Source organism: Camponotus floridanus, unplaced genomic scaffold, assembly GCF_003227725.1.
Source record: "Camponotus floridanus strain SB8 unplaced genomic scaffold, Cflo_v7.5 scaffold70, whole genome shotgun sequence".
Classification (NCBI taxonomy): Eukaryota; Metazoa; Arthropoda; class Insecta; order Hymenoptera; family Formicidae; genus Camponotus; species Camponotus floridanus.
Window position 1 is genome coordinate 929,475 of NW_020229839.1, and position 12,188 is coordinate 941,662.

General features: G+C 33.7%; 1 protein-coding gene across 5 annotated transcripts in view; it reads right to left on the reverse strand.

Annotated features, from left to right (window-relative positions):
* Positions 1-3,033: 3,033 nt before the first annotated feature.
* The window catches only part of LOC105259420 (putative glutamate synthase [NADPH]), a 30,985-nt gene continuing 21,830 nt past the window's right edge, over positions 3,034-12,188 (reverse strand). For 4 of the 5 annotated variants that reach the window (XM_025413876.1, XM_025413877.1, XM_025413875.1 and 1 more), the window contains 16 exons: positions 11,881-12,003; positions 11,274-11,276; positions 10,618-10,838; positions 10,420-10,519; positions 9,917-10,251; positions 9,570-9,810; positions 9,331-9,468; positions 8,783-8,968; positions 8,138-8,421; positions 7,252-8,008; positions 6,636-6,970; positions 6,401-6,539; positions 5,390-6,293; positions 4,696-5,093; positions 3,826-4,510; positions 3,034-3,419 (listed from right to left, as the gene is read on the reverse strand). In XM_025413876.1, coding sequence (XP_025269661.1) covers positions 3,283-3,419; positions 3,826-4,510; positions 4,696-5,093; positions 5,390-6,293; positions 6,401-6,539; positions 6,636-6,970; positions 7,252-8,008; positions 8,138-8,421; positions 8,783-8,968; positions 9,331-9,468; positions 9,570-9,810; positions 9,917-10,251; positions 10,420-10,519; positions 10,618-10,838; positions 11,274-11,276; positions 11,881-12,003 — 4,986 coding nt within the window. In that variant the 3' untranslated portion in view covers positions 3,034-3,282. The remainder of the gene's footprint in view (positions 3,420-3,825; positions 4,511-4,695; positions 5,094-5,389; positions 6,294-6,400; positions 6,540-6,635; positions 6,971-7,251; positions 8,009-8,137; positions 8,422-8,782; positions 8,969-9,330; positions 9,469-9,569; positions 9,811-9,916; positions 10,252-10,419; positions 10,520-10,617; positions 10,839-11,273; positions 11,277-11,880; positions 12,004-12,188) is intronic. The other variant, XM_025413878.1, reaches the window with a different exon arrangement.

A 12,188-nucleotide genomic window follows, 5' to 3' on the forward strand; every position in this document is an offset into this window, starting at 1 on the left:
ATTTAATTATTCAAAGAGTATTGAACAAAATTACAAAATTAATTAGATTAGACAGAAGTAATTCGCATCTGGATTTGGGTTTTCAACAAATATGTCAATATGCAGATATGTGTTGTTGCTTTTATTTATTATAGAATTAATAAAAAATATTACGTGCAAATGAAGAAAAATTATGAAACTATAAACGAAAAGTCACAAACACGATGATGTTGCTCGTAACATTCAACATATATTTATTGTCTCAATATATTGTGTGTATTGAAATTTACAATAGTATAAATGATAAAAGATAAATTTAGCGCGCGTTATAGAAATAAGCATCTAAGAATGAATCGTCAACTCTATTTGTCAGCGATAGTTACTTTTGAGTGACAAATTTATAATTTAAGATCTAGCTATATAGACTATTTCTTATTTTCAGAACTATGAATCTTACAAAAATAATGGTAATTAGAAGCGCTAATAATTTGTTCTTAAAACGACGCTTTTAAGAGTGCAGTTTATAGAGTGTAATTTAACACAATATATTTTTTAGCTTGAAAAAATAAGACACTCATTTAAATTACTATTCGTTGACATTAATCTTTAATCGATACTGCCAATTTACTTCACGCTATGTTAAGCCCAAATATGAATTCATTTTTGCATTATATATATATATTTTTGTAATAACAATATTTTAAATTAAAAAGCGATGACCAAATCTAATGTTTAAAGTTTGGATTATTCATTTGAATTCAATTATATAATAAAATGATGAATTACAATATAGCATTTTATGTTTAAATTATATTTAATTTTTATAAAATTAACTCTTTAAAATTTTTTTTGTTCATTTTTTGTTTCCATATTATCTTGTTTCTTAATACGTACAAAGTATACTTTACAATCCTAAGTATACTTTTTAGAAATTCCATAAATTCATTTTGTTAAGGAACAATTGATTTATTGATATGCTTAAAACTTAAATTTTTGTGATTAATGAATTAAATGATCGTTTCCTCTCTACTTAGTTCAGCAGTGAATCAATTGATAGAATAATTAATGGAATTGCGGTGAACGACGTATACATATAATACATGTGCTACATTGTCCTCTTATTATTTATACTATTCTATGATCTTTTTTGCCTTGTGTAAACTTTTTTCATCAATAATAATATGGATAGCGGATTCATAATGATATGCTGCTAGGCAATCTAGGCGAATGCTCAGGATCAAAGTTGAACGCCAAAAATATTAGTGAACATCATACACCGACAATAAATGAGAAATAAATATATTAATAAAAATATTCGTATATCATAATTTTCTATATAACTTTGTGCATTGTATATTAAAAGAAAAAAAATATAAATTTCTACAAACAATAAATTTGTATATATTTTTATATTTTTTATTTTCAAATAATAAATAAAATATAAACTGTTTAATAAAATTCTTTTTGTTCAAAATAAATGTTTAATAAAATATAAAACTTTGAAATTTCTTTCTAAAATACGTTCATTGATATCCGATGATAATAATGAGATAATAAATACATAATTTTTTTGAATTGTAAAGAAGTTTTTCTATACTATTAAATAACAAACATCACAAATACATTGTTTGTAGCCATAATTTTATAAAAAATGCATCAATATAACATAATAATTAATGAGTTCATATATCAATTAACACAATGAGATTTACAGGAAAAAAAAAATGATGCATAAATGTTTTGTATATATAAGAACTGTTTGTTCTTATATTGTCTATAAGAATTTACTAATAAAAATGTAGAAAATAAAATATAACGTATATACGAATACTTTTTGTACTTACGTATTAAAGTTCATTAAAAATTATAATCGAACATTTCGTTTCATAAAATAATAGTTTATAATTATTTAGATAATTGATTAACTGCATACAAGATTAATTGAAAATATCTGTTTGAAAATATCTGTTTTTCTTTTTAGGTATTTATATCAGAAAGCTAAAGACGCTTAAGATTGCATTTAAATATACTTTATAAATAATACTTTTTAATGATATATCTTTCTCTTTATTTTTATTTTTAATAGACTTGTGATTACGTATGTTAAAAAGAATTGTTCAATTGACAAAGTATACCTATTAATATAGATTCGCGCATGTATTTATGTAGATCCTGCTACAACTCCCTATGATATTTTTCGCGAATCTTTCATATTCGAAGCTTTAATTCTTTTGCATGTGATTAATTTTAATTGAACGAAACGCTTAGACGACTTCACTACGTTTGAAGGTATTATATTTACTTCTCATTACTGATACGGAGAGATTCGTGCTACAAAATTATTTCTCGCATCTCACTTGATTATCACATTCTCAGATTGATGTTTTGAGGTCAGATTGATAATTTTTTGATTCTTGGAATTTTTTGATCTTCAAGTGCTTCGAGAATATTTCTAATTGTTTAGATTCTGCTCGAATTCCAGACTCTTTAATTTCTTGGATTTTTAGTTTGACGTACCCTCAAATATTAGAGTTTGAATTTTTGATTCTGCAAATATTATGATTTATCAAACTTTTGCAATCAAAAATTTCTTAGGCGTTTTATCTTCCACTTAATCAATGTTGAATTTTCGTCCTGTCAAACAAATGTTTCGTTCATTATAGGATTTCTTAATCTCCATGCTCTTAAATTCTTGATTTTCTTGCTAAGATTCTTGCTAAGTTCTTGAATTTTTGAACTTAGAAATGATTTGTTTCTTGCATCTGTAAATGTTAGGAGAGATCTTTAATTTACTGAATTCTTGTTATATTTTTGTAACTTGCTTCTTGCAAAATGTTCTCATTGTTGGACTTTTGAATCCTTAAATCGTTGAATCCTAAAATTTATAGATTCTTGAATGTCGGAAAAATTGAATGCAAGCTTCTTGGTTTTTAGGTTTTAAAAGAGAAATAAAGAATTTTTTGAATATTCAAAAATCTCCCTAAAAATTCATTATTATTCGTTTCAAGAGAAAATTCTTTGATTTCCGCATGCTAGGAGCTATAGATTATTGGATTGTTAGAAATTTGGATTTTTATTTCCGATTTACATCTTGGATTCCTAGATTTCTGAACTCTATTCTAGATTCGTATTTTCTTGGATTCTTGGAATTTTCGAATCCTTAGATCTCGGATCTGCATCCTTAGATCTCCAAGGACTCTCCTTCTGCCTTCTAAGACTCGACACAACCCTTTTCTCGTGGTACATACACACGGTGGATTTTTTGTTTTCTAACTGGAAGACCAACATCCGTCGCGAAGACCCTTAAGCGCTAACGCCGATTATAACACCTCCGCTTCCAGGAAGGCCGGTTTCTCCCATCAAGGCCAAATCAATTTCCTTCGCGGCCATTCGCCCTTCCGAGATCGCCCATACCACGAGAGATTGCCCACGTCTGCAATCTATTTTTAAAAAATATTTAATAGCAATATATTAAAAAAATTCAGAAGATTTTACAACTATTACTATTAATTTTATCTTATTATCTTAATTCATAATGATTTTTGCAATTAGAAATGTACAACAGAATGTTGTATCATGAGCCAAATGTTTAAGAAAGCATTACATACAAAATTCAAAGATTATTTATAATTTTACAAGATAATGTTTTTTTAATTATTGATGCAAAAATTCAATTATCTTTTTAATAAAATTAAAAATAATTTTAATAAAATTAAAAAGATTTTAAAAAAATAAAATTTTTTTGTATGTAATGTTCATTCTCCTTTCCATTGCGTAATTTATAATTTTACAAAATTATATATTTAGCACATATACGAATATTATATAGATATAAATTATACTAACCGCCTGCCGCATATATTCCGGGTAAACTAGTACGATATTTCCCAGCCGGAGTCTTATAATTTCCCCTCTCATCCAACTCGACGTTCATTTCTGTGGCGATATATTTCTCGGGGCCGAGGAAGCCCATGGCGAGTAGTACCAAATCGCATTTGTACACCTTTTCTGAATTCGGCACCTCGTCCATCTTCCATCGGCCACTCTCGTCCTTTCGCCACTCGACGGATACTGCCCTGATGCCGCATACGTGGCCTTTTCCGTCATCTAGAAATTCCTTGCTTAGCGTGCTATATCTACGCGGATCTCGACCGAATTTTACGGATACTTCCTCGTGGCCATAATCAACCTTAAATACACGTGGGAATTGGGGCCACGGGTTATCTTTGCCCCTTTGACCTGGTGGTTCGGGCAGAATCTCGAAGGTCGTGATCGTCTTGGCGCCCTGACGCAGCGAGGTTGCTATGCAATCGCATCCGGTGTCGCCACCACCTATGATGACGACATCCTTATCCTTGGCCATTAGCCGCATGTCAAGTGGTGTCGCGTTACCCATCTGTTTCTTCTGCCAATGTTCCAAGAAACTCACGGCAAAATGAATTCCCTCTAGCTGCCGACCGGGAATAGGCAAATCTCGTGGCCACGTCGCTCCTGTAGTTAACAATACTGCATCATATTGCTCTTGAAGTTGCTGCAAAACATAAAATCATTATTTAAAGTTTACTTTTTGAGTGTATAAATACACATAATAATATATATATATATATATATATATATATATATATATATATATAATATATATAATATATATAATATTATATAATATTTATATAATACACATAATATTGTCAAAAAATGTCATATGCGTTTGCTCACATGCATTGTAATATCTTTGCCGACATTAACATTTGTCCTGAAAGTAATTCCCTCTGCGGCTAGGAGAGAGACTCTTCTTTGAACGACCTCTTTGGAAAGCTTCATTGTCGGTATGCCATATTGTAACAGCCCACCAATTCTATCGTTTCTCTCGAATACGGTCACTGTGTGACCCGCTTTGTTTAGTTGATGAGCGGCTGCTAATCCTGCGGGACCGGATCCCACCACTGCAACTTTTCGTCCGGTTCTTCTGGTCGGCGGATGAGGAACAATCCAACCTTGTTCGAACGCGTGATCGATTATCGCACACTCGATATTCTTGATTGTCACAGGTGGTTCAGAGATCCCTAAGACGCATGCGCCCTCGCAAGGTGCAGGACAAACTCTTCCGGTAAACTCTAAATTATTTCATCAAAGAATTAAATATAGTTATCTATATAATGGATTAATTAAAATAACAAGTAAAAATAGAATACAAAGAGGAAATAATTTAAAAAATATATAAATAAAAAAATCCTATTAAATAATAAATTTAATAAAAAATTGATATATATTATATATATGATGAAGAAGATATCAATTTTCTTATCTATGTAAAGAATAGACTTAAAGTTTCCTGTAGATTGTTAAAAATAGAATCTATTTTTACAAAATTGACAAGATTTAACAAGAAAATTCTTGTAAATCTTCTCACCAGGAAAATTATTAGTCTGCAACAATTGATTGAGAGCCTCCTTCCAGTTCTGATGGAATACGAGATCGTTCCACTTCGGAATAATATTGCCCAAGGGGCAGCCATGACTGCTTTGGCAGAACGGAACGCCACATTCCATGCATCTCGCCGCTTGCACTCGCAGAGTCTTCCTGACACCCTGGAAGTTGTAGATCTCGTTCCAATCCTCTATACGCTTCTCGGCCGGTCTATACATGACCTTTTGCCTCGAATACTTCATAAAGCCTTTGATCTTATCCAGCTTGCGCTGCGCCATCTCCGCGTCTTCTATCGCATCCTCTATATCTTTAATCTTATGATTTGTCAATTGGGCATCACCATTAATCACATTCGTTTGTTGCTTGTCCTCCTCTAGTTGTTTGAGAGCTCGTTGATACTCATACGGGAAAACTTTGACGAATCTTGTGGTCGGTTCCGGCCATGTAGCAAGCAAATCCTGCGCGATCAATGAGCCGGTTTTCTCGATGAATTCTTCCAGTAATTGCTTCACATAAGCGATTTCTTCAGACTTGTTGAGCGGCAATAACTCTACCATTTCAGGGTTGCATTTGCTCTTGAAAGAACCATCCACGTCCAAGACGTACGCGATTCCGCCGGACATTCCGGCGGCGAAATTCCTACCGGTAAGACCCAAAATCAGGGCGCAACCACCGGTCATGTATTCGCAACCATGATCGCCCACACCCTCTACTACGACGATTGCCCCGCTGTTGCGTACACTGAATCTCTCGGCAGCGATACCACGGAAGTAAGCCCTTCCAGAAGTGGCACCGTAAAGACAAACATTCCCGACAATCACATTCCCTTCTGAATTGAATTCGGAGTCCTTTGGTGGATATATGACAATTTCACCTCCGCAGAGACCCTGCGAATAAATATAATACAATGAATATATACTATATGAATAGATAAAATTATATGTGCAGGTTTTTATAAACTTAAAAATTGAAGCAACTCGCATGCGATATTTACCTTGCCGACGTAATCATTGGCATCGCCTTCAAGAGTGACGTGTATACCCTTGGCCATGAAAGCACAGAAACTCTGACCCGCAGAGCCTTGCATTCTGATGTTGATACTATTCTCGGGTAGTCCAGCTTCTCCGAATCGTCTGTAAAATTGCAAAAAAAAAAGTAAAATCATAAAATGATTTGGTCAATGATAAAAATGCTAAATCAATTTTGTAAAGAAAAATTAAGAAACTTACTTGGCTATGTAATAACTCAATGTCGATCCAAATGCTCTGCACTCGTTGTTAATGTTCATCTCAATGTCGATTCGAGCCTGTTCTCCATTCAATACAGGTTCAGTCAGCTCGATTAGTTTATTATCGAGTCTATTCTCCAATTGAAAGTCTTGTTTCAAAGTGCCGCCCTTAATATTTACGCCGGGTCTCAAATCCAACGCATTTCGCAGAACATTGCTAAGATTCAGAGTTTTAGCTTTTTCAACGGTAATGTCATCGCGTACTTTAAGGAGATCCGTGCGTCCAATCAGATCTTGGAACTTGCGAATGCCCAAATTGGCCATGTGTGAACGTACCTGTAATAATATTAAAAATTAATGAGATTAAAAGAAATCACAATACGTTGAAATAATATTTATTTATATTTATGAATTAAAGTTTATACATACTTTTGATATTTATTGTTACAATTTTACAATACAAGAAACTTATTTAATTAACATCTTAATATAATTTAATTTAATTATAATTTTAGAAACGTATAAAGATTAAAAAATGCAAATAAAAACGTATGAATATAATATCAGATAAGATAAAAATGATATAAATGATAAGATAAAAAATAAAATTATCATACCTCTTCAGCGAGCGCGAAGAAGAAATTGATGACATGTTCTGGTTTGCCCTCGAATTTTTTCCTTAGTACTGGATCTTGCGTAGCGATTCCCACTGGACAGGTGTTCAAGTGGCACTTTCTCATCATCGTGCAGCCCATAGCGATCAACGGGGCAGTGCTGAAGCCAAACTCGTCCGCGCCAAGCAGCGCAGCCACCACAATGTCAAAACCGGTACGCAGCTGACCGTCCGCCTGAACGATTATGCGCGATCTCAAATTGTTCAGGGTGAGTACCTGATGCGTCTCGGCGATACCTAACTCCCAGGGTAATCCGGCGTACTTGATGCCGGTCCAGCTGCTGGCGCCAGTGCCACCGTCGTGACCGGAAATCACTACATGCTCAGCTTTGCCTTTGGCGACGCCAGCAGCGACCACGCCAACCCCGACTTCGGACACGAGCTTGACGGATATGCGAGCGTTCGGATTGGCGCATTTGAGGTCGTAGATCAGCTCAGCCAGGTCCTCGATTGAATAGATGTCGTGATGCGGTGGCGGTGATATCAAACCTACTCCGGGTACCGAATGTCTGGTGGCGGCGATCTCCGCAGTGACTTTGTAACCAGGCAGCTCGCCGCCTTCGCCAGGCTTCGCACCCTGCGCCATCTTGATCTGTAGATCGTCCGCATTTGCTAAATAGCTAGCAGTTACGCCGAAGCGGCCACTCGCTACCTGCTTGATGGATGAGCGCTTGCTAAACTCCGGATCTTGGTTGAGATATCTATTGAATATTGGTTAGTGGCAATTAGTCGGAGATTTTTGTGTCACTAGTGATAATAATCAGTAGTAAGAATTTTAAATTTTTAATTAATTAGATCTCTTTATCCTTTTTCTATCTTCTTTTTATTACCTGTCTGCATTTTCACCGCCCTCGCCGGTGTTCGATTTGCCGCCGATACGATTCATGGCGATTGCCAAAGTTGCATGAGCTTCCATGGAGATGCTGCCGAAACTCATCGCACCGGTCGCAAAGCGCTTCACGATTTCCGACGCAGATTCCACATCCGTAATGGGAATCGGATCGCGCGATTTTTTCAATTCGAGCTGGCCGCGTAGAGTGCAAGCTTTTACCACGTCCATCGTGGTTTTGCGATAATTTTCATAAGCCGAGTTACTTTTAGAAACGACATAATCCTGTGGAAAAAGATGACCAAAAAATATCCTTTATATAGTTTCTAGTAAAAATATAATACTATAAGAAAATTTAAAAATTGTGGAATAAGATATTATTATAATTGTTAAATATTTATATAATAATTATTTTAACGTGTTAAATATTTATATTAATAAAAAATTTTACAGATATTCACAGCGTAAATAACTTTTACTTTTTCAATATTGAAAAAGTAAATGGGTTTCATAAAAGTCTGTTCTTATTTTAGTCTTGTATGTGCTTTTTTTTTAATAGTGATCGTTTAACTATTTTCTTTTTTATGATAAATGTAAGTTGTCGATGTTTTAGCAAGATATTAAATAGGTTTTCAAAGTTTGTTACCTGTAAACTAGCAATGCTGACGGGATCATTGATATGTTTTTCACCACCAGATCGCCAATGATAAATTCCAGGATTACGAATGACTAACAGATCCATGGGTTTCTCCCAGTACGTTATTTGATGTCTTTCGAACGCCTCCTTGCCTAGAATCTCAAATGTCACTCCACCGATACGAGATTGAGTGCCCTAAAAAATTTGAGCTCGTATATAATTAACATTAAAATATTACTTATTACTATTTATTACATAATGACATAAATAATATTATCGGCCGAGGTGCATCATCAAGAAACTTGAATCATTAAATAATCATTAATTGGATCCAATTACTAATCATTTGCATCCCCAAAGATATGAAAAAATATCTTTTTTAAATCTGAATTAATTTATCTAAATTTATATTTTAAAAATTCGGCATATATCTTACATTTATTTAACGTTATTTTATATTTATTTAAAGTTATTTTATAATAAAACAATGATATATAAAAATAAAGAATGATAAATATAGAAATTTCTCTATAATTTTACTCTAAAATACGGTGTACCTTGAAGCATTTATCGATAACCTCGTCAGCTAATCCAACTGCCTCGAATATCTGCGCTCCTTTATAAGATTGCAAAGTAGAGGTTCCCATCTTAGCCATCACTTTTGCAATTCCTCGTTCCATAGCCTCCGCATAATTCTGCGATTTTTAAACGATTATTTTTTTCATATACAAATAAAAGAAGAAAATTAACGTTTACGGCATTTTGACACAAATATTCTCATTTTATTAAGCTTTACTTTATAAATGACATCGTCGGTGAAGGTCTCATCGAAAACATGATCCGCCCTCAGATTTTTCGCCATTTCGAATACCAAGTAAGGACATATGGCGTCCGCTCCATATCCAAGTAGCACGCAAATATGATGAACTTCTCGAGCCTCCGCAGTTTCCAAAATAAGACCGACTTTCATTCGTTGTCTTTCTTCGATCAAATGATGATGAACGCCACCCAGAGCCAGCAGACTGCTAACCGGAACTCTAAAGTTAACAAAAAATAATGAAAATTATACATTTTTCTCTCTTTTAAAATCATATATATTTTTTATTAATAAAATTTTTTTCAATATTTAATTTCAGATCCTACCTTGAAGGACCACCTCGTCGATCGGATAACACAAGGAGCTGATAACCATCTCTGGCAGCCGCATTAGCTTCATTATTAACACGATTCAGCGTCTTCAATAATCCGTTGGGTCCGTCTTCAACAGGGTAAGTGATATCGATTACTTTTGTTCGCCAGCCGCGATGCGTCGTGCGTTTAAGAATCTCGAGATCGCTCAGGGACAATATTGGTTGAGGCAGAAACAAGCGATGCACTTGCACCTCATTCGGTTCCAGAATATTGCTCTCAGGCCCGATGGGACAGAGCATTGACATCACTATTTTTTCACGAAATGGATCGATTGGCGGATTCGTCACCTGATTATGAAAATCATAATTGTGTGAATCAAGCATAATACACACGCATGTGTTAGATATATATTTGATCGTATTTAATTAAATATTTTAAAATTTTCTTTTAATTAGTATACACATGTTAATCGAAATGTACATCGAGTTATGAATAATCAAATTTTTATTACGCACCTGTGCAAATAATTGCTTGAAATATTCGTATAATAATGGTTGGAATTCCGACAAACATGCCAGGGGAGCATCATTGCCCATAGATCCTAACGCTTCCTTTCTGAAATTTGAATATTTATCGAGCAATTAAAATAGCATCATTTTCGTATTGAAAAGCGCGATAATATAATCAAAAAAATCAAAAGAATTTATGCCTACTTGGTTTGCACCATGGGTAAAAGTAGAAGGTTGATGGTCTCCAGAGTGTAACCGTAAAGAGAAAGTCGCTTATCGCCACTCCAGACCTTATTTACTGCCGAGACCTCGTTTATACCATTAAGGGCATTTTTCGCAATAGTCATCTCGGATAGATCATTTCCAATTATGTCTCCCGCATCGACATTATTAGCATCCGCGGCACGCAATTCTTCCATAGTGATCTACGTTAACAAACACGACATCGCTAACTATTAGTCAAAGTTAAGAATATTTTTTTCGCAGGGATTCAAGAATAATTGATACTGTAAATAAAAAAAAGAAATTTCTTTTGAGTTCTACGACAAAAAAATTTTCAAACACACACAAAACATTTCATTAGTAGTTCATTAAATAATTAGTAAATTAGTTGACAAGACGAAAAGGAAAGGACAAGACATTAGTCGACATATATGATAGACTGACTGATATTTTCATGCAGAAAAGAATCGTCCAAGATTTTCCTGTATCAAATTGTATTATTTATTTATAATTTTTTTTACTATATCGCTACTTACCTACTATACCAATTTATTATATTCTTCGATTATACTACTACATCTACGTACATACTACATTGAAATAAAAAGAACACATTCAAAGTTGTATGAACGACTCACCCTCTGCATATGACGGTAACAGCACGTGCAGCGATGCAAGAAAAAAGTTAATTTTGTATTAGAACACTTTTTTCTTGACAAGAATAATCTTGATAAAAATTGTAACGTGAACTAAATTGTTATTAAAAATTTTAATTGTTAAGATCAATTGCCGAGTTATATATTTTCTTTATTTTTTTCTTAAGGATTTTTAGGATGTATTAATTAGGAGAGTTAGTCAATTGATTAATTTAAAAAAGAACAAAAAAATTCATTAGATTGTTTTTCGCGCTGGCAAATATAATTATAGGATCATGCAGACGCATCAGTTGTACACTTATATACAAAAATATAATTTATATATACAGAATGTGTCCACGTCACACACAAGAAACAGTATAATAAAAAAAAATTTCTGCAATGTTCTTTTTTTAAAACGATAATCTTCTTTTTTTAAAACGATAATCTTCTTTTTTTAAAATGATAATCTTCTTTTTAAATACCGAGAACTCAAAGCTTTTACCGTTTTCAAAATAGAAAAATTATAATTATTATTTATAATCACGATATAATGCAATATGATCACGAATAATTGATTACGGTTGACGAAAAGTGCGCGTTTAGCTACCTGTTCCTTGAGCCATTTGGAATGAGGTCTGCTTCGAGCGATTTGCAGCTTTAGCTCAACATCCTGTATGATCCTCTTCTCTTCGGTATCAACGAGAAGCATTCGGCCAGGCTTCAAGCGACTCTGCAAATAAAAGAGTACACCGATAATCGCCATAGAACGGATTTGACACGTCGATGATCGACATTCATATGACAGCACTGGATGACGGTCCTACAGCTCTATACAAACCTAGTCCCTAGATGACAAATTATACATTATACATGATACATGATCAAAAAATAAATAAAATACGATATATGTGATTA